The sequence below is a fragment of the Molossus molossus genome, unplaced genomic scaffold (genome assembly GCF_014108415.1).
Source record: "Molossus molossus isolate mMolMol1 unplaced genomic scaffold, mMolMol1.p scaffold_m16_p_8, whole genome shotgun sequence".
Classification (NCBI taxonomy): domain Eukaryota; kingdom Metazoa; phylum Chordata; class Mammalia; order Chiroptera; family Molossidae; genus Molossus; species Molossus molossus.
Genome location: NW_023425402.1, coordinates 67,940,620 through 67,963,570, shown reverse-complemented (window position 1 = coordinate 67,963,570; position 22,951 = coordinate 67,940,620). Strand labels below are relative to the sequence as shown.

Below are 22,951 nucleotides of genomic sequence, written 5' to 3'. Positions count from 1 at the left end.
TAGTTGTAATTTTGATGTGGTTGTGGGAGGAGGAAAGTACCACGTTTACCTATGCCACCATCTTGACCAGGCATCAAAAGACAAGCTTTTTAAAATTGATTTTAGAGAGAGGAAAGGAGAGAGAGAGAGAGAGAAAAACATCAATGTGAGAGATAAACATTGATGTGAGAGAGAAACATTGATCAGTTGCCTCCTTTATGTGTACCTGACCCAGGATCGAACCTGGTTCGATTCCAGGTCAAGGGCATGTACCTGGGTTTGATCCTTGGCCCCATTCGATGTGTCTCTCTCACATCTGTGTTTCTCTCTCTCTCTCCCTTTCTCCCTCCCTTTCACTCTATCTAAAATTCAATAGGAAAATATCCTCAGGTGAAGATTAACAACAACAAAAAGATAGACATATACATCTTTTACTAGGTGGGTATAGGATAGTTAACAGTCAACAATTAACTCAATAATAATGAGATCTGTGATCTCCACAGAGTGGTTCCAGTGCTTTGAGGGGTCTGGAAAAAGGAAGATTACTTCCAACATTCTAAAGATATGTTATCATAGCTACAAAAAGACAATAGACAGGCTCAGTTAAGGTAAAGATTGACCTTTGTCAGGGAAGATACCTGCCTGGGACATGACTACATGGCATAAACTGCTTTCAGGTACAAAAGTTTAAATTTCAGACCTTCCTTTGTGGTTACTTTAGGTCTTTGAGTTTGTAAGGCCACCACACAGGCCTTCCCTGAGCTTGTCAGGTTAGTATGTTGCCCCTTTTTGTCCACAAATCTATCCAGCAACCTTTTGGTATACGTGATTATGCCCAACCAACTGAGCCACAGCAGCCTGGGCAATTTAGAAATCTTTTTAAATTTCCAAATTATATAGAGAGAGTTTTTTTTTTTTTCCCCCTTTATTGATTTGAGAGAGAGAGAAAAGAAGAGGGGGGAGAGAGATAGAAACATCAATGAGAGAGAATATTGATTGGCCGCCTCCTGCATGCCTCTTACTGGGGATTGGGCCCACAAAACCTGGACATGTGTCCTGACCGGGAATTGAACCGGCGATCTCTTGGTGTATAGGTCATTGCTCAACCACCGAGCCACACCGGCCGGACTATATATAGAGCTTTAAATTTATATTTTTACAACTGATGTTTAAATTAATTACATTATGGTCAGAGAACATAGCCTGTTTGATGACAATTCTTTGAAATTTCTTAAGACCTGCTAGTAGGTGATCATATTTGTGAATGTTCATGTGTGCTTTATTGAAAAAAATGTGTACTTTCCAGTTATTGGGTAAAAAGATATATATATCACTGCTAGATAAACCTTGCTAATTGTGACCTTTGGGTAGTCTAAACCTTACTAATCTTTTGTCTGCTTGATATATCAGTAATCGAGAAAAGTATAATATCATTGGTCTGTTCCCTCCCTGAAGTTATCTATCTATCTATCTATCTATCTATCTATCTATCTATCTATCTATCTATCTATCTATTTATCTATATTTATATTTATATATATTTTCCCCCCTAAGTACATCACAAGTTTCGGAGTGTTGCCTCTTCCTGGTGAATCGAACCTTGTATTATTATATAGTGACCATCTCTACTCCTAATAATGATTTTGTCTTTTTTTTTTTTTTGCTACGTGCCCGTAGTGGGAACTCTCTGGTCCACAGGCCAACACTCCAACCACTGAGCCAAACCGGCCAGGGCAATGATTTTGTTTTAAAGCTATTTTATCTGACATTACTTAGCTGATTCAGCTTTCTTTTAGCAGTTTGCCTGATCTACCTTTTAATTGCCTTTTACTTTTAGCTTTTGTGGTGCTTCCACTTAGTTGGATCTCTTATAAATGGTATAAAATGGATTTTGTTTTCAATCCAATATGGAAATTATATGATTTTAGCATGGAAATGGAGTTTTAGTCTTGGGCCTAAGTTAGGAATTTTTTTTCTCCACAGAGGATTTCTTATATGTCTACTGGTAGCATCTAGGTTTACTTTAGTCCCCTTAAAAATCTAGGCTGATTGAGCCCTGGCCGGTTTGGCTCAGCGGTTAGAGCGTCGGCCTGTGGTCCAGAGAGACCTGGGTTTGATTCCCGCTAAGGGCACGTACCTCAGTTGCAGTTTGTCCCTGGCCCTGGTTGGGTCATGAAGACAGCAGCCACTCGATGTGTCCTTTTCACATCAGTGTTTCTCTCTCTCTCTCTCTCTCTCTCTCTCTCTCTCTCTCTCTCTCTCTCTCTTCCTCTCTCTCCCTCCTGCTCTATCTGAACAAAAAATGGGAAAATGTCCTTGGGTGAGGATAAAAAAAAAATCTTGGCTGATTGAGCTCAGTTTCCTCACTTTGCTGGTAGCCCAAGGTTCAGTGTCCCCACTGAAGTATGTTATTGGCATCTGCCTTCAGGCCCATCCTACCTTTGTGTCACTCTCAAACCACAAGGATATATTATTTGGGGTGAGCCTGTGGGTAGTTGTAGACCTCTTGTGAGATCAGGGATCCTTCCAGGAATGTTTCTTATGTAGTATATATTTGTTCTATAATGACAAGAGTGCTCTAGAGCACTTAGCCATAATACCAGGTGTGGGAACTTCTTATAGTCTCCTTGTTTTTTTGTTGTTGTTTTTTTCTACAGTGCTTAACAATATCTGATGTACTATACATTTGTTTATTGCCTGTCTCTTCCCTCTAGAATGTAAGCTTCATAAAGGTGAGAATTTTTTCTGGTTTTGTCTACTCTGTATCTCTAGCATCAAAAACCACTGCCTGATACTTAGCATGCGCTCAGTCAGTATTTGTTGGATGACTGACTATGGAGGGTGGAGAAGGTGGTGTTAAAAAGCCATGCCAAGTATTCAATTTTTACCTTGAATTGCTCTGATATCTTCCTTTGTTACTATTGTCACAAGTTAAGGTGCCCTTACTTTTTCCTAGGCTGTTGTGGTCCACATCCAACTCATCTCTCTGTCTCTACTTTGTGGTTTATCCATCCCTTCCAATTCATTCTTTTTATTTTATTTTATTATTTTTTAAAAATTTATCTTTATTGTTGAAAGTATTACAGATGTCCCCCCTTTTCTTTCCCATTGACCCCTCCACCCTGCTCCCTCCCCCAGGGCCTTCACCACACTATTGTCTGTGTCCATGGGTTGTGCATATATGCATATAATCTCTTCCCATTCCCTCGGAGATTTGTCATTCTATTCCATGCTTCCATGTCTCTGGATCTGTTTTGTTCGTCAGCTTATTTTGTACATTAGAATCCATATACAAGTGATATTATGTGATACTTGTCTTTTTCTGACAGGCTTATTTCACTTAGCATAATACTATCTAGGTCCCTTCCAATTCATCTTCACATTGCTACCGGAGTTTTTTCCTAAATATCTGATTATCTCACTATTCTGTCTTGGCTTAGCCTACAGAATAAATTCCCATTTCTTTTTCTTAAAATAGATTTTTATTGATTTCTTTTAGAGAGAGAGAGAAATATCAGCGTGAGAGAGAAACATCGGTTGGCTGCCTCCTGCACGCCCCCTTCTGGGGATCGAGCCTGAAACCCAGGCACGTGACCTGACCAGGAATTGAACAGGGACCTCTCAGTCCATGGGATGACACTCAATCTACTGAGCCACACCAGCCAGGCAATTCCAGTTTCTTTTATTTTTTTTTTAATCCTCACCCAAGGACGATTTTGATATTTTGTTCAGATAGAGTGGGAGGGGGAGAGAGAAAGAGAGAGAGAGAAATATCAATGTGAAAGGGACACATCGAGCGGTCGCCACCCACACGACCCAACCAGGGCCGGGGACAAACTGCAACCGAGGTACGTGCCCTTAGCGGGCACCAAACCCGAGTCTCTCCAGACTACAGGCTAACGCTCTAATCGCTGTGCCAAACCGGCCAGGGCCAGTTTCTTTTTTTAAAAAAAAAAATTATCTTTATTGTTGAATGTATTACAGGTGCCCCCCACTTTTTCTATCATTGACCCCCTCCTCCCTGTTCCTGCCCCCTCCTGCCTTTCCTACACTGTTGTCTGTGTCCATTGGTTCTTTGGTTTATCTCTTCCCGCCCCCCTCCCTCCTTCTCTTTGAGGTTCATCAGTCTAACAACCAATTATTTTGTGCTTCTTAATCCCTTCACCTTTTTTGCTCATCCCCTCAAACTTCCTCCCGTGTGGCAACCAACAAAAATTCTCTGTATCTATGAGTCTGTTTCTGTTCTGCTTGTTCATTTTGTTTGTAGAGTCAACAAACTCTGTATTTATTGATGGATATGTATTTATTGCCATTTTTTGTTCATATTTTTTATCTTCTTTTTTCAAGAAGACCCTTCAGCATTTCATATAATACTGGTTTGGTGGTGATGAACTCCTTTAGCATTTTCTTATCTGGGAAACTCTTGATGTGTCCATTGATTCTAAATGATAGTTTTGCAGGATAGAGTAATCTTGGTTGTAGGTCCTTGCGTTTCATCATTTTGAATATTTCTTGCCATTCCCTTCCAGCCTGCAAAGTTTCTTTTGAGAAATCAGCTGAGAGTTGTTTTTTTGAATTTTTTTGTTTTTATTGATGTTGGAGGTGGGGAGAGGGAGAGAGAAATAGAAACATGGATGAGAGAGAACATTGATTGGCCGCCTCTTGCACACCCCCTACTGGGGATTGAGCCTGCAACTTGGGCATGTGCCCTGACCAGGAATCAAACTGGCGACCTCTTGGTGCCTGGGTCGATGCTCAGCCACTGAGCCACACCAGCCGGTCATCAGCTGACAGCCTTATGGGAGCTTCCTTGTAGGTAACTAACTGCTTTTCTCTTGCTGCCTTTAAGATTCTCTCTTTGTCTTTAACCTTTTGCATTTTGATGATAATGTGTCTTGGTGTGGGCCTCTTTGGGTTCATCTTGTATGGGATTCTCTGTGCTTCCTGGACTTGTATGTCTGTTTCCTTTACCAAATGAAGTTTTCAGTCGCTTTTTCAAATAAGTTTTCAATTGCTTGCTCTCTCTCTTCTCCTTCTGCAGCCCCGTGATGCAAATGTTGGTATGCTTGAAGTTGTCCCAGACGCTCCTTACACTATCCTCTTTTTTTTTTTTCCCTTCTTTTTGGAAAAAGTGTTTTTATTTTTATTATTATTATTTATTAATCTTTATTGTTGAATGTAGAATGTATTACAGATATTCCACATTTTTCCCCCATTGAACCACTCCTCTCCACTCCTGACCCCTTCCGCCTTTTCCCACACTATTGTCTGTGTCCATTGGTTATGCATATAAGTTCTTTGGTTTATTTCTTCCCACCCCCCCAACCCCTTTCCCTTTGAGGCTTGTCAGTCTAGCAATGAATTTGTACTTCTTTTTTTAATTTTAATTATTATTTATTTATTTATTTATTTATTTATTTTTATCCTCACCCGAGGACATTTTTCCATTTTTTGTTCCGGTAGAGTGGGAGGGAGAGAGAGGAACAGAGAGAGAAAGAGAAACATCGATGTGAAAGGAACACATCGAGTGGCTGCCACCCGCACAACCGACCAGGGCCGGGGACAAACTGCAACCGAGGTACGCACCTTTAGCAGGAACCGAACCTGGGTCTCTCAGGACCGCAGGCCGACACTCTAACCGCTGAGCCAAACAGGCCAGGGCGAATTTGTACTTCTTAATCCCCTCACCTTTTAAACCCATTCCCCCAAACCCCCTCCCATCTGGCAACCTACAAAATGTTCTCTGTATCTATGAGAATGTTTGTTCTTCCTGTTCATTTTGTTTGTAGATTCCATTGTTGATAGATATGTATTCATTGCCATTTTGTTTGTTCATATATTTTATCTTTTTCTTCAAAAAGACCCTTCATCATTTCATATAACAATGGTTTGGTGGTGATGAACTCCTTTAACTTTTTCTTGTCTGGGAAACTCTTTATATGGCCATCGATTCTAAATGACAGCTTTGCAGGATAGAGTAATCTTGGTCATAGGTTCTTGCTTTTCATCACTCTGAATATTTTTTGCCACTCCCTTCTGGCCTGCAAAGTTTCTTTTGAGAAATCAGCTGACAGCCTAATGGGAACTGCCTTGTAGGTAACTAACTGCTTTTCTCTTGCTGCTTTTAAGATTCTGTCTTTGTCTTGAATCTTTTGCATTTTGATGATGATGTGTCTTGGTGTGAGCCTCTTGGGATTCATCTTGTTTGGGATTCTCTGTGCTTCCTGGACTTGTATGTCTATTTCCTTCACCAAGTTAGGAAAGTTTTCTGCCATTATTGTTTCAAACAGGTTTTCGATTTCTTGTTCTCTCTCTTCTCCTTGTGGCACCCTCAAGATGTGAATGTTGGCACACTTGAAGTTGTCCCAGAGGCTCCTTACACTATCCTCATTTTTTTGGATTCTTTTTTCTTTTTGCTGTTCTGATTTGGCGTTTTTTGCTTCCTTATATTCCAAATTGATGGTTTGCTTCTTGGATTTACGTAGTCTAGTATTGAAGTTGTGTAAATTATTCTTGATTTCAGTTAATGCCTCCTTCAATTCTGACTGGTCCTTTTTTATGCTCTTGAGGCCCTGACTAAGTTCACTGAGGTTCGCACTGAGTTCATTGAGTATCCTTATAAGGAGTATTTTGAACTCAGCATCTGTTAGGTTGCTTATCTCCATTTCACTTAGTTCTTTTCTTGGGGTTTTGTTCTGTTCTTTCATTTGGGACCTGTTTCTTTGTCTCCTCATTTTGGCTGCCTCCCTGTGTTTGTTTCTGTGTATTACTTAATGAGAGGTATGGGGCTCGCTGAGAGCCTATGCTGCTCGTTTGAAATAATATAGGAAAAACCTGAAACAGGATCCAAGACAGGCCAATCCTATGGTTAAGCAACTGGCAACAGCTTGGGTGGGCCTGAAAGTTAGGTGGGGCGGGGCCTCAGGGAGTCACCAGGGTGGGGCAATCAGTTTGAGCCAGGTTGCTGGAGTCCCAGATATGGCAGCTGTCTGCCACCCCAGGGAAGGGCTCACCAAAGGAACAAAGGCCTCTGACAGCACGTTTGTCCCGGAGAAAGCCCCCTCTCCAGCCCTGGCTCCAGTGCCAAACAGCTCAGTTCTTCCCTGTATGTCTCTGGTGCCCGTCGAGCTGCCTCCCCTCCAAGCTTAGAGGGAGAGAGTTTGATAAGTCTGTGCGCGGGCCCTTTAAGGAGCTTCCTGGGGCTCCAGCCACCTCAGCTTCCTGGAGCCTCAGTTCCTGCTGGTTTTTCCAGCCAGAAGTTATGGGGACTTCTCTTCCTGGCACTGGAACCCTGAGCGGGGCGTCTGGTGTGGGACAGGGACCCCTCAGTCCTCAGGAAAGACCTTCCCAGCCGAAGTACCCTCCTTGTTTTTATCCGCCACACGTAGGTGTGGGACCAGCCCGTTTCACCACCGGCCCTCGCGCCTCCGCCCCTCCTACCAGTCTGGATGTGGCTGCTGCTTTAATTCCGTAGTTGTAGGACTTCCATTCAGGTTGATTTCAGGCAGTTTTGAATGATGGTTGTTCTGTAGTTTAGTTGTAACTTTGATGTGGTTGTGGGAGGATGCAATACTGCGTTTACCTACGCCACCATCTTGACCGGAAGTCCTTTTTTTTTTTTAATTCTTTTTTCTTTTTGCTGTTCTGATTGGGTGCTTTTGCTTCCTTATATTCCAATTCGATGGTTTGCTTCTTGGCTTTTCCTACTCTATTACTGATTTTCTGTAAAGTATTCTTTTTTTTTTTATCCTCACCCGAGGACATTTTTTCATTTTTTGTACAGATAGAGTGGGAGGGAGAGAGAGAGAGAGAGAAACACCAATGTGAAAGGGACACATCGAGTGGCTGCCACCCGCACGACCAACCAGGGCCGGGGACAAACTGCAACCGAGGTACATGCCCTTAGCGGGAACCGAACCCGAGTCTCTTTGGACCGCAGGCCAACGCTCTAACCGCTGAGCCAAACTGGCCAGGGCTGTAAATTATTCTTTATTTGAGTTAATGCATCCTTCATTTCTGACTCATTCTTTTTTATGCTTTTGAAGTCCTCAGTAAGCTCCTTGAGCATCCTTATAAGCAGTGTTTTAAACTCTGCATCTTTTAGATTGCTTATCTTCATTTTATTTTGTTCTTTTCCTAGAGTTTTGTCCCATTCTTTTATTTGGGACATGTTTCTTTGTCTACTCATTTTGGCTGTCTCCCTGTGTTTGTTTCTATGTATTAGGTAGAGTTGCTATGTTTCCTAAGCTTCCTAGGGTGGCCTGTTGTAGTAGGTGTCCTGTAGGGTCCAGTGGCACAGCCTCCCTGATCACCCTATCTGGGCCCTTGAGGTACACCCCTCATGTAGACTGTACACCCTTCTGTTGTAATTGAGTCTTGACTACTATTGGCATATTAACGGGAGGGATTTACTCAGGCTGATCGGCTGCAAGGACTGGCTATACCCACTGACCTCTGACTACCTTGGAGGATCAGCTGTGCAGGGGACCACAACACAGAGCAAGACTGACTTCAGCAGGGCTCTGGTACCCACTGAGTCCACTCCATTAGTTTGTCACTAGTGGAGGTAGTTGGGTGGTAGTGCTTTTACATGATCTGAAGCTGTCCACTGGCTGTGCTGGCTCTGGGGCAAGGTCAGTCACTGCCTGTGTTCTACTCAGGGCCACCAAACATAAGCTACAAGTGATCTGCAGATGGCTGCTTCTTGTGCTGGGCATAGAGGTGCCCAGGCAAAGCCAAGCTATTTACCAAGGCTGGCTGCTTCTAGTGCCAGGTCTGGGGCCACTTAATGAGAGGTATGGGGCTCACTGAGACCAGATGCTGCTTGTTTGAGAGACTTTAGGACAATTTGAAGCAGGAGCCAAGACAGGCCATTCCTATGGTAAAACCACTGGAAACAGCTTGGGTGAGCCTGAATGTTGGGTGGGACAGGGCCTTAGGGAATCACTAGGGTGGGGCTAACAGTGTAGGCCAGGTTGCTGGAGTCCCAGACATGGCCCCTGTCTGCAGGCCCTGTGGGGGAAGGACTCACCAAAGGAACAAAGGTCCCTACCAGCATGTCTGTCCAGGAGAAAGCTGCCTCTCCAGCTCTTACCCCAATGCCAAACAACTTGGTTCTTCCCTGTAATTCCATTTTCTTTAATGTGTCATTTTATTCCCAACATAGTTTCTAGTCTAGACTGAGCATTCTGTGCTCTAGTCATATCAAAACACTTTAGGTTCTCTTAATATGCAATGTTGATGATTTTATGTGACCATGCCCTTGCTTACAGGGTTTCCTGAGCCTGAAAAGCCATTTTTTGGTTTATGCTTATCAAAATCCTAGTCATCCTTATTCAAGCAAAGTCATCTTACTAAAGACTAATATTCATTGAGAAGAATCATTCATTGCTGACATTTTATTTTGCTGTTTTGGTACTTTTCATAATACCTTATATTATAAAAGCTGTCTGTCTGTCTTTATTAGATTTTAAGATCCTGGAGTCAAGAGGTTTTCTTTGTTTCCTGAAAGTCTCCAGTACAATGTTTTGTACATAATGGATCTTTGATAAATAGTTCTCGAGCTTGAATTTTGAATGTTCTGTTTTTGACTGATGCTATTTTTCTCTTCCTGCTATGGTAAACCAGTCTTGTCTTTTGTCTTCAGTTATCACACTCCAGTGACAATAACTTTCAAATCTAGATCTTCCTATTTTCACTCCCCTGGCTAGTATGACTTAGGTATCTCACCTTCCTCAAACTCAATATGCCATCTCCTTCTCTGTGTTGTTCCTACTCCCAAACCAGTACTTCTCACAACTTTTCCATAATAAAGGTACCATGATTCTTCCAGTGAGATAAACTCAAAACCTTGGTGAAATCTTTATCACCCTTTGTCTTAATCTTCTGACTTCAGCTAGTTAGAAAGTCCTGTTAATTTCTTCTTTAAGATGTTACTCAGCTCATAACTCCTTCATTTCAGCTGAGAAGACCTTGGAAATGGAATTTACAGAGGAGACTTATGTCCAAAGGCCTATCTCGACAGTTCCTCTGTTTCTGTGTGTCTACAAATGAAGAGGATTTAAAAAATGTTGGATACATTTGCAGCCTATTTTTTTCTTTATATAGCTGTATTAGTCTTGGTTTTTTTTTTCTTACATCTTGAAGTTATATGTATTTTGAATTTCTCACTTGTGTATGAACTATAGCTAAAATCATGTATGAATTTTAATGGAGACTGTTGAATGTTGATCATATTTTCCTACAGTAGTTTAGAAATATTTAGCAAGGAATATTCCATTTGATTTGTTTAAATGAAGGTAATTATGTTGTGGTTTGAAATTTTATATAAATTTTTCAACCACAAAAACTGTTGTGGTCAGCAAGCAGACAGTTTATAATTTGTATAGGTTTTTAAATTATTATTACTCATTACTTCTGTGGGACAAATAGAAGTGACAGCTTTAATTCCTCTGTAATTATTTATATGATATAATTTTGAAAATAAGATGTTTCCATAGCAAGGATGTTTATAGAAAGTTAGTGCTTAACTTCAAGGATGTCAAATACTTTAACTATGTAGAGGGTACTTAATATTTGATTATACTTTTTTATAGTTTAGAGCATGTCAAAAGAATAAACATTGTAATTTGAATGCTCTATTTTTATTTCTAGAAACCAGCAAATATCCTAGTAATGGGAGAAGGTCCTGAGAGGGGGAGAGTCAAAATAGGTAGGTAATTATTTCTAAAATAATTTATTAAGTGACTGAAGTGACTGTAAAGATGGTTTCCTTTTTCAATACTCTTATTTAAGTAGTTACTTTAAAAATTACTTTCTCATAATATTTTTAGAAAAGATATTGGGAAATACAGATAGATAATTTATAAAACCCCTCAAGTTTACTCCCAAAATAAGGTTCTATAATTCTAAGCTGAGACAAGGAAGCCCACAAAAAAACTTAAGCCCGTACCAAATCCCAAGTATGTGTTTATGTCACTATTACTGTCTTGCAGTCACCCTAAACATAATCCCATAAGTATTACTTTTGTCTCAGCTTTGCCAAATGTTCTTTCCTTAAATATAATCCCTCCCATTCTCACCTAATACATATAGAGTTTCACAGATATCTTCCCCCTGCCCCAAGTACGTCCTGTGCCAGGTACCAACATATCCTTTCCTAATGAGTATATATGGTTATAGACCCTCTTTCTTGCCAATCGTACATTAAGACACTAAAAAGAGTCTTATCTATATATTAAAAGTTCTGGCATCATTCATATCTATGACATATATGGGGAGAAAATTAGCTTAAAAAGGCTTTATTTTCATTTATTTTGCTAGAAATTACATTTCTTGACTGTTCAGTGCTTTTTAGAAAGATTTAAAAATAAACTTTGTTTCATTAACCTGCTTTCTTTACTATTAGACTATATCATGCTAGAAGTGGTGCAAAATTATGCTAACTTGACCTACTACAAATTCATTCTGTCCCACTTCAACCGAGCCAGCTCTGCTGCTTGCTTTTATTTCTTCAGTTAATACACCAACCCAGGCCCTGAAGAACCCGTTCTAAACCAACTTCCCTTTCTTTAAACCTCTGTTCTGAGTTTACTGAGACTCAGTCATTCCAAAGTTTTATTGATGTTAATTAAGAACCAGGTCTCTGCTTTCCTTCTCTTTCCCCTTCTGCTTTCCCCCTCATCTCCTTTGTACCACTCCTCACTTGTTTCTCACTCACTCTTTTTTTTTATGCTCAATTCATATCACCAGATCCAGTTTCTTTTATCATTTCCCCAACATGTCAGTCCATCACTGGAGTAGCTGCCAAAGTCTAAAGCTTTAAAAATGATCAGATATCTTCTTATCCTGCTACAATGCAACTCTGATAAAGGAATTCTGTTCATTAGCATGAAAGTCTCCATCAGCCTTCAGATATGATAAGACTGCAGTGCAGGTCTCACTCTTAATACACTTTTTCTTACAGGCATTTATTGAGTACCTACTTTTTGCTAGACACTGGTGAAAGTGGAAGGGAGATAAAGGATGATTCCTCCCTCTGAGAGACAATAAGATAAACAGTTTACTTTGCATTGTAATAGATACTTTCATATGTTAGTTATTTCATTGTTTTCAGGACCACCCTGTATGATAGATATTGTAGATGAGGAAAGCTGGATTTAGAGAGATTGTAGCTTGTTCAGCCTTTCAAAGGAAGGACTTGAATTCCAAGTCTAGAGTCTTTCTCCTGCAAGCATCACTACTTAGTGACAGCAAAGCTGTCTGGTGTGACCTCACTGACCATTTTTTGTTCGCATAGCTCTGCCTTTGAAACTTTCAGAGAAAGAGTGACTCTTCCCTCCTAAGGCCCATCTAGTGCCCTTCTTAGCTTAAATTATCTTTCTGCTATTCCTTCAGCTACTCATATTATGGAATCTCCATTCTTCCCTTCTCAAGTTACTCCTCTTCACCTTTAATCATTCATGATCCTTTTCCCAACTTGAAAATATTCTCACATCCATTTTGTTTTCTTTACCATTTGTTTGTTTTTTTCCCCTTGTCTCTATACTTCTAGAACACATATTCACTCACTGGTCCACTCACCCTGATTTGTTATAATCTGGCCTCTAATTCCCTTCCTCAACTGAAACTGCTCTCTAAAAGGACACCTTTGGCCCTGGCTGGTTTGGCTCAGCGGTTAGAGTGTCGGCCCGTGGACTGGAGAGTCCCGGGTTCGGTTCCCACTAAGGGCATGTACCTCAGTTACAGTTTGTCCCCAGCCCCGGTTGGGGTCGTGTGGGTGGCAGCCACTCGATGTGTCTCTCTCACTCTCTACAATCTCTCACTAAATCAGTGTTTCTATCTCTCTTTCTCTCCTGCTCTATCTGAGGATAAATGCAAAAACAATAAAAAGTAAAAGGACACCTTTGACTTCTGTCTCACTAAATCTAGTGGCCTGTATTTAGCCACCATTTTCCTTTACTGCCTTAGCCATTTGTTCTCCATCAGTCTGGCCTTGAGACTGTCTTTTTTCTTGGTCTATATGGCATCACATAATTCTGTTTTTCTATGTACCACATTTGCTGTTACTTCTGTATTTTATTTATTATTGTCTCTTATTAACCTTTTGTTTCAAGACACCTTAGGCACTGGCTTTGGACCTGGCTTCCCTCTACAGTTACTTCTTTAGGGAACTGATTAGTTGTAGCCTCAAAATCTTGGACTCTTGTGAAAATTATTCTAAAATCTGGATCTCAGATTACATTCTGTCACCTTAGATGAAATTCTTATCTCTATTTAGTTTCCTATTGGCAACCTATACTCCATTATTCCAAACCAAATTCATCATTATCTTCTTATACTTTCCCTTGCTTGTACCTGTCATATTTAATCCATTCACTCAAACTTAATGTCTCCCCCTTACTGTTCCCAAATATCTCTACTATTTTTCAACATAAAATTCTGTATCCCAGCAGGGTAGTTAGTTGCCTTACCATTAAGAGTTTTAGGATTGAAATTCTGTCCAAGATTAAGGATAGAACCAGGGTTAAAACTAAGCAATACTTAATAATAAAGGTAAAATAAACAATCTAGTTGATTAAATTGCATTAAATTTAAATAGCGCATTATTTCAGAACCCAGCTCAAGTTTTACTTTCAGTTTAGACCACTCATACAAATGTTTATCAAACATTGTTCCAGATAAAACCATGAAGGAGACATAGGCTCTTCCCTCAAGACACTCAGAGTCTAGTAGAAACCAGTAGCAACTTTCCTTTATTCTTTACAGCACTTATCCTTTTTTAAAAAATTTTACTCTGTGTATTTTGTCATCTCACCTTCATGTAAGCTCCTTGGTGGTAGACAATGTCTTTTGCTGGTTTTCTATCATTTGATACTGCCTAGTTAGTACCCACACCATTTTACTGCTGCTACCAACTGAATTGAAAATTTCATTCATATCTGATTTTAGGAAAACAACTCTTAGTAATGTTTAAGCTAAGTTACCTTTTGTCTAAATTAGTAATTATTTGGAAATGGTTTAAAACTCCTTTGAAGTTCATATATTAGACAGGGATTGTTTTCAAGAATGTATATTGTGTCCTCCAGTCTTTCATTTGACAGTAAATAGGTGTGGCTTACATAAAATTAAGGAAGTAGAGAATAAGGGGAGACATGTTGGCTTTAGCCTTTACTTCAAAACAAAATGTTTTTCTTTCTTTTTTTATCCTCACCCGAGGACATTTTTGCAATTTTTGTACAGATAGAGTCGGGGGGGGGGAGAGAGAGAGAGAGAGAGAAACATCGACGTGAAAGGGACACATCGAGTGGCTGCCACCCACACGACCGACCAGGGCCGGGGACAAACTGCAACCGAAGTACGTGCCCTTAGCAGGAACCGAACCCGGGTCTCTCCAGACCGCAGGCCAACGCTCTAACCGCTGAGCCAAACCGGCCAGGGCAAAACAAAATGTTTTTCAATGGGTGGAACAGCGTTCCATCATATTACTTTGCCATCAGTGACAGTACCTGTTAAATTTATAAAGGAATGCTTTGAAGTAAATGTAGTTTCTGGTAGAATGGTTTTGAATTATCTGTTTGCTATAGGAAAAATTAATGAAGAAAGAGTAGGCATTAGCATAGGCTTCCTTGGACAGCTTTATTTTTTTTAAGACCTGGCTTCTCCAAAACATTTTCAGAAAGTCTTATACGTTACTCAAACTCTCAAGAAATAATATTACTGTAAATTAAAATTTTAATGTATATTATGTCATAGCATATTAGTTTTAGATTAAATGATTCTCTGTAGTTGAAATTTTATGTACTACTTGTGCATTGTATAATACATTGGGGCCCCTTATAATCAAATATACTTGCATATTATATATTTCAAATTAGAGATTTTATGATTTTTCCCTTTGTGACATGTAGTTATAAGTATAGTGTGTATAGTTTATTGGATGTCAGATCAGTGGTTAAGAATGTAACTCCTAGATTATAACATGGTTTTTGTTTGAGTACTGGCATCTTTACTTACTATCCCTGTGACCATGGGCAAGTCATTTAACTGCTTTGTGCCTTAGATTTTTTTATCTCAGAAGTAGGGACCAAAATACTTATTAAACCAGTGTTCTTATGAGGGTTAAATGAAGTGATATATGAAGTATCTGAAAACAGTTTGTAAATTAAAGTTTTTTTGTACATGTAAGATATTTGTTGTTATGAAACCTTAAGAAAATTAGATAGTCTCTGGGACCTTATTTAGTAATAAATATTCTTTTCACTGCCTTTGTAGTTCTCTAATAGTTAAATCAGTTAGCTTTGATACGGATTTTTGTTAAATGCTGAATTACAACAAATTATCTCATGTATTTCCTACATGTTCTTGGAAACATGTATATGATGTAGTGGTCACTGTACAGAACTGGCTCTCTGTGGGGTGGGGTGGGGTGGGGGGAAATTTGTAGCATTTGCTATTTTTCGTGATATAAATACTGTCACTACAGCCAATTTCAGGCCACCAACATGATGTCACTGAAGTCAGAGTTGAGATAAGACATGTACCAATCGGCTTTCATGAGTTCATAAGAACTGATTTTAGCACACAGTGACCTAAGATATAGTCTGTTTTTAGTGTGTAGTCATACAGAAGTCATAATTAATCATGGAAACTTATACTATCTTCAATTTTTTAAAAAAATGAAGAATATTGTAGCTATCTCTGAAAGACAGGAATCTGAAATCAGACTTGGATTCTCATTCTGACTCTACTTAGCAGTTCTGTGACCTTGGGCAAGGCAGAATATATTTAAGCTTCAGTTTCTTCATCTGTAAAATAGGTACAATAGTAGTTTCTACCTCAGAAGGGGTGATCCGGTGCCTGGTACAGACCACCGGTTGAAAAGGGAGGAAAAGGCTTGCTTTGTAAGGTTAGTAACTATTGTCATCAACCATGTATGCATGCCAAACTGAGTTTCCTTTTAATTTATTTTATTTTATTTTTTTTTAGCTGACATGGGTTTTGCCAGATTATTCAATTCTCCTCTAAAGCCGCTAGCAGATCTGGATCCAGTAGTTGTGACTTTTTGGTATCGGGCTCCAGAACTTTTGCTTGGTGCAAGGCATTATACAAAAGCCATTGGTGAGTTGGTCTAAAATGATTTACTGTCTTGGCATTGAATTATCATAAATATTAAATGGTGTAATAATGAAGCTGCTTTGTAAAAACCACTTTCTGTCTCTTTGTAAAAGTCCTGCTATCTTCTGTAGTCCTAATTTTACAGTCTAGTGGGTTTGGATTTTTAACTGTATAGGAGAAAATGGTTTTTTTAAAAGAGGAAATCATTTTGTTTCAGAGAATACAGGTATCTGATCTTTTTGAGTTGCTATGGAAATGATAACATGCAAATTTTATTTTGCACTCACTATCAATCAGAAGAACTGGAAAGAGGTTTAAAATAGTTTTCTTCACAAACAGAAAAACAGGAATCACATAGTGTTCTGTTTAGGGGAAAGTTAGTCAGTCAGCCTTTCCTAAGCAAGAAACAATATGACTAATCTTTCTTGCCATTACAATGATCAGAATGGCAGTTTCTCTATTAAGGTAGAAAATTGACAGACTCTGGGTAGATTAGCTGTGCTCAGCATCTTGCCATCTCTCCAAGTTAAAAAAAAAAAAAACTGAGTAGGAAAATCTGTTATAAACACATTCTCTGTAGGATTTAAAGCTGGCTTCAGAACAGAAGCGTCAGAGATTTTGCTACCTGGTCACTATTTTATCCTCAGAGGACCCAGCTGCAAACTAAGGGAGTCCGCCTCAAATCTAGAGATTTCCTTCTTTCTTTTATTTTATTTATTGACTTTTTTAGAGAGAGAGGAAGGGAGAGGGAGAGAGAAATAGAAAAACCCATGAACCAGGAGGTTGCTGGTTCAATTCCCGGTCCAGGCACATGCCTGGGTTGTGGGCCAAATCCCCAGTGGGGAGCATGCAGGAGGTGGCCATTCGATGTCCTCTCTCATTGATGTTTCCATCTCTCTCTCCCTCTCCCTTTCTCTCTCTCTAAAATCAATAAAAAAATATATATATATTTAAAAGAGAAACATCAATTGGCCGCCTCCTGCATGACCCCCACTGGGGATTTGGCCCACAACCTGGGCATGTGCCCTCACCAGGAATCCAACTGGTGACCTCTTAGTGCATGGGTTGACGCTCAACCACTGAGCTACACTGGCTGGGCTAGAGATTTCTTTAAAAGTGGTAAAAAGAGAGGATAGGGAGGAAGTAAATAGTACTGTTAATAGATGGGCTAGTTTTGTAAGGTACCTAAATTTGCTAAGTATATTTGTTTAGATTTTCCGCTTATAGAGAAGTAAGCACAATCCTTTCTGTTAAGCTTATGAAAAACCTGGTGACACCCAAGGAACTACAAAGGAAGTTCTTACATTTGAAAGATTAGACTGATAATTCACCTATTCATCAGTAAGAATGGAAACAAATTTTAATATAATAATGTCCTCAGTCTTTGGGAGACCTGATTTCTGCAAAATTCAGACACCCACAACACGTTGTCCAGGGATTGATAACCAGTGCAGTGCTGAAATATTATAATACTTCATAAAAGAGTGAAAACGCACATGAGTAGCCTCAGCATGGTGAGTTACACCAGTATGTGTTTGACAGTAGAGGAATGTAGATCCTTCCCACAGCAGTTGTGCTCATAGTGACACCCCATATCAGAGGTGCCAAGGCCATGCTATTAGCAGTGGACAGCTGTCTGTAAAGGGTGAAGAAAGAAGAACTACAAAAAACAAATGGATGGACTCGATCAGCCCAAGAAGGGGAAGTTAAAATCAGAGCCTGGCCCTGGCCAGTTTGGCTTAGTGGTTAGAGCATCGGCCTGCGGTCCAGAGAGATCAGGTTCGGTTCCTGCTAAGGGCATGTCCCTCGGTTGCAATTTGTCCCTGGCCCTGGTTGGGTTGTGTGGGTGGCAGCCACTCGATGTGTCTCTTTCACATCAATGTTTCTCTCTCTCTCTCTCTGTCTCCTCCCCCTCCCTCCCACTCTAGCTGAACAAAAAATAGAAAAATGTCCTCAGGTGAGGATAAAAAAATAAAAAATAATATCAGAGCCTGACTACCTACATCCCAATGAGTGACTCTGGCTGTAGTGCTGTGTTTTGGAGACTTTTAGAATTATGTTTGTTTTTTCTGATACTGGGTCTCTCTTTGTATTGAGAACATTAAAATCTCTTAAGCAATCTCAGAAGGCACCAGAGGATAGGAAGAGACTGAAAGTGAGGCAGAGAAAAGGGGGAGTGTTAGTTGGAAGTACTAGGTGGTGCTTTAGAACAGAATTGATGGTGAGATAACCCAGGGTAAAGGGTAGGGATAAAGGATGTGGTAACAGTGGAAATCTGTATGTGTTGGACTCTTAGCAAGCACTAATACAATCCATAACTAAAAGGGAGATTCCCAGTAAGAAAAGGCAAATTCAGACAAAACCCTCTGTTAAACTAAATGACCCTCCACCAAAGTCTGTCCAACTCTCAGAGATTCTTGTACAAAATCTATGGTAAGGCCCATTTTTAAGTGATTATTGAATGTGGTCCACACATTTTGACAGTCCACACTTTGAGAAGCATGGTTCTATGAATATTTTATAATTAATTGCTCTATAATTACAAATAGATGTGTTTTTTGAGAAACAAAGATAATTGAGTTTGAATTGGAAACCAACTGTTTTCTCAGGGTAAAGAGAACTGAAATAGAATTTTAACTGTCTTATAACATACTTGCTCAGTAAATGAGATTTACCACTTATCCAAAGATAAAAACATAATCACTATTTTCTAATTTTAGTCAAGTCTCAATTATCCATTCTGGATAGAAGTTAAGAAAAAAGTTAAGACACAGAAAAAGAATAATCCCCAAATCAGTTATCTTTAAGCTTGAAATATATTCATACCAGACATCTGAATGCACACACATTCACTCATTCTTACTCTTCTCCATATCTGGTTTATGTCAGAAATGAATACTATTTCTAAAGAGAGTTTGATGATTTGATATCATTGGAGGTTTATGGAATGACATTTAGTGGGGAAGGGAAATGGCTGTGAGAGAGACAGAGACAGAGAGAAGAACAAGATAGAAGAGAGCTGAGAAATGGATATAAATGGTACAAGAACCAGGTGACCATTTAAAAGTAGAGGCTAATATGAGGCAGGAAACCCTAGAATTAAACATTACCTGCTACACTGAGGTTCCTTCTCTTAGCAGGTCTCAGGGAAATCCAGATCCTGGTTCCTGTCCTTTGAATTGTGGACAAACCAGGAATTGTCATGACCTGCAGCATACAGTAGTCATCCCAGTTGATTGCATAGTTGAGGCAGCCAGCAGGAATAGAGATGGGATGATCTGAGGTAACCATATCAGGGGCAAGAGTGACAACCATCATGATAACAGGAGAGAAAATCATTAAAAAGTCGACACTGAACAGTGTTACTCTTCAGTGATGGAATGTTCGTGATGACATGAACCGCCTGCATCATTAAGAAAGATGACATTATATTTTCTATTTTATAGCCTCTTAAGATGACAGATAGTAGTGTAATAAAAATGGTTATTGAAGGGATATGTTCCCATTATCCAAAAGACTAACTTATGTGGAAGGAAACCATTACTGAATGGAGTCAGATATGTGAGATATTACTAGATTTTTATTTACTTTTTTTGCATTTGGCAATTTGTTTTACAAAATAGTATGCACACACTAATTCTAGCTAATGGGTATAATTTGACTTTTTTCTTATTTAGCTTGTCTACAGAATGTGATTTCCACATTTAAGTAGGTTACTAAACACTCTACTTTTCTATACTATACCACAGTCTGCATTATTTTTTTAAAATTCTTATTAAACAATATTTAAGTGGGTAAAGTGAATGTACATCTCACTAAAATTAATTCATTTGTATATTTCACAAAGCACTGTTAATATAGTCTCTGAATTGAAATTACAGTTTTTCAATGTATGAATTCCAAATAGAATAATCTATAACTGGTAGTTTGAAATAGTTAATAAGACTTTCAAAAATACCTAACTTTACCCTGAGGTGTTGGATGGTTGGGGAAGCATCTAAGTGAATGTGTTTAGATAACATCTCTCTTTACTGGTGTCTGTCTACTGGTGTATTTATCAGCTTCAAGACCTTACAATTTTTAAAAAAACTGAAGTTGGGCCCTGGCCAGTTTGGCTCAGTGGTTTAAGCGTGAGCCCAAGGATCAAAGGGTCTCAGGTTTGATTCCCAGACAGGGGCACGTACCTGGGTTGCAGGTTCAATCCTTAGCCCTGGTCAGTGTCATGCGAAAGGCAACCAATTGATGTGTCTCTCCCACATTGATGTTTCTCTCTCTCTCTCTCTCCCTCCCTCCCTTTCCCTCTATCTAAAAATCAATGGAAAAATATCCTCGGGTGAGGATTAACAAAAACAAAACAAAACAAAACAAAAACTGAAGTTGGTAGTCTTTCAGACAAAAATTGAGTTTTCCAAATAATATTATGTGGTACTACTGTTGATCTAGACTCACAGCTTGGACATTCTGCTCTATCATTACACATTTGATTGCTTTAAAGAATGTATTACAGCCCTGGCCTGTTTGGCTCAGCAGTTAGAACAGTGCTTCTCAACCTTCCTAATGCCACGACCCTTTAATACAGTTCCTCATGTTGTGGTGACCCCAACCATAAAATTATTTTTGTTGCTACTTCATAACTGTAATTTTGCAACTGTTATGTCTTAGGCAACCCCTGTGAAAGGGTTGTTTGACCCCCATAGGGGTCGCTACTCACAAGTTGAGAACCGCTGGGTTAGAGCATCAGCCTGTGGACCAATGAATCGAACTGTAATTTTGCAACTGTTATGTCTTAGGCAACCTCTGTGAAAGGGTTGTTTGACCCCCATAGGGGTCGCTACTCACAAGTTGAGAACCGCTGGGTTAGAGCATCAGCCTGTGGACCAATGAATCGCGGGTTTGATTCCAGTCAAGGGCATGTACCTGGTTGCATTTCATTCCTGGCCCTGGTCAGGTCCTGCAGGAGACAATCAGTTGATGTGGCTCTATCACATTGATGTTTCTCTCTGTCACATTGATGTTTCTCTCTGTCTCTCTCTCCCTCCCTCCCTCCCACTCTATCTGATGATAAATATAAAAATATCCTCGGGAGAGGAATAAAAAATAATAATGAAGAAAAAAAAAAAGAATGTATTGCTATTACTGATGGTGATACTGCTTTAGATCAGATCTATCAGATCTTGAGTATTATGTCCTATATTAGATGATCAGTGAATACTTCAGTAATTGAATTATTAATAGTGGTTAGAAAGGCTTTCACCTAAGTATAAATTCATTGCTAAATTGAGTTTCCTAAGCTTATCTTCATCAGGAAATACACATATAAATGATTTTTATTTGGCTTTCAGTGTGTTGTGTGATGACCAGCTAGCTATTCATTGTTTCATGTATATGTTTTCTTAATATGCTTTTATTATATTGCTTCACTGAAAAATATTTTTATATGTAGGTTGTAATTATACCCAGGAATTATAACCAAAGAAATATAATAAATGTATACAAAAATTTGTTTTTCTTTCTTCATAGATATATGGGCAATAGGTTGTATATTTGCTGAATTGTTGACTTCAGAGCCTATTTTTCACTGTCGTCAGGAAGATATAAAAACAAGCAATCCCTTTCATCATGATCAACTAGATCGGATATTTAGTGTCATGGGGTTTCCTGCAGGTAATTTATTTTCCTTTTCAAAATATTTGAGTCATATTCAAAAATCATTTATTTTCAAAAGCATATTTTATGTATTTTATATATATTTTAAGCTAAAATGACTAGGACATTTTTTATAAAAGTAACACATTATTTCCTATAATAATATTCAATATTTTTTTGTAAGATAAAGACTGGGAAGATATTAGAAAGATGCCAGAATACCCCACACTTCAAAAAGACTTTAGAAGAACAACGTAAGTAAATCCATATTAAATATAAGTGGTAACTTCAGTGGGAATATTTAAATTAATTCTTTAAAAAAACAGAAACAGATTACTATTTAAACCAGGAACAGATTTTTTAATGTTAATTATACCTGTGATTTAGATAAGATATTCCAGATGTTGTTTGTATATGTGCCAGGCTTAGGCTATAGTATTTAAAAACATCTGAGAATTTGCCCAGGTGTGGCTCAGTGGTTGAGTATTGATCCATGCACCAAGAGGCCGCTGGTTCGATTCCCAGTCAGGGCACATGCCCAGGTTGTAAGCCAAATTCCCAATGGGGGGTGTGGAGGAAACAGCCGATCGATGTTTCTCTCTCTCTCTCCCTCTCCCTTCCTCTCTCTCTAAAAATCAATGAAAACATATTAAAAAAATAAAATAAGCCCTGGCCGATTTGACTCAGTGGTTAGAGCGTCGGCCTGCGGTCCAGAGAGACCTGGGTTCGGTTTCCGCTAAGGGCACGTACCTCGGTTGCAGTTTGTCCCCGGCCCTGGTTGGGTCATGTAGGTGGCAGCCACTCAATGTGTCCCTTACACGTCGATGTTTCTCTCTTGCTCTTCCTCTCTCCCCCTCCCACTATACCTGAACAAAAAAATGGAAAAATGTCCTCAGGTGAGGATAAAAATAAATAAATAAATAAAATAAAATAAATAAAAACTTCTAAGAATTTCAGGGGCAATAGGTAGTTTATAAATGTCTCTTCTGTTTTAGCATGATAAAGGGCTCAGTCCAAGGCCACAACTGTGATTTTTCATCTTTATCTGAGTAATGACTGGTGACTGAAATGCTAGCCTAGCAACCAAGAAGGATGGCAGAGGAAGTGCGCATGGTCTGGGGTCTGAGTAATTGGTGGGGACACTTATGTTGAGTAGAAACTAGAGGAGAGGAAAGGTGATATGAGAGGAGTTCAATGTAAATAAGGATGC

General features: G+C 39.2%; 1 protein-coding gene across 9 annotated transcripts in view; it reads left to right on the top strand.

Annotated features, from left to right (window-relative positions):
• CDK19 (cyclin dependent kinase 19) overlaps positions 1 to 22,951 on the top strand; it is a 157,300-nt gene that overhangs the window by 119,418 nt on the left and 14,931 nt on the right. For all 9 annotated transcript variants that reach the window (XM_036248020.1, XM_036248022.1, XM_036248021.1 and 6 more), the window contains 4 exons: positions 10,633 to 10,690; positions 15,967 to 16,098; positions 21,616 to 21,759; positions 21,926 to 21,995. In XM_036248020.1, the coding sequence (XP_036103913.1) occupies positions 10,633 to 10,690; positions 15,967 to 16,098; positions 21,616 to 21,759; positions 21,926 to 21,995 (404 nt within the window). The remainder of the gene's footprint in view (positions 1 to 10,632; positions 10,691 to 15,966; positions 16,099 to 21,615; positions 21,760 to 21,925; positions 21,996 to 22,951) is intronic.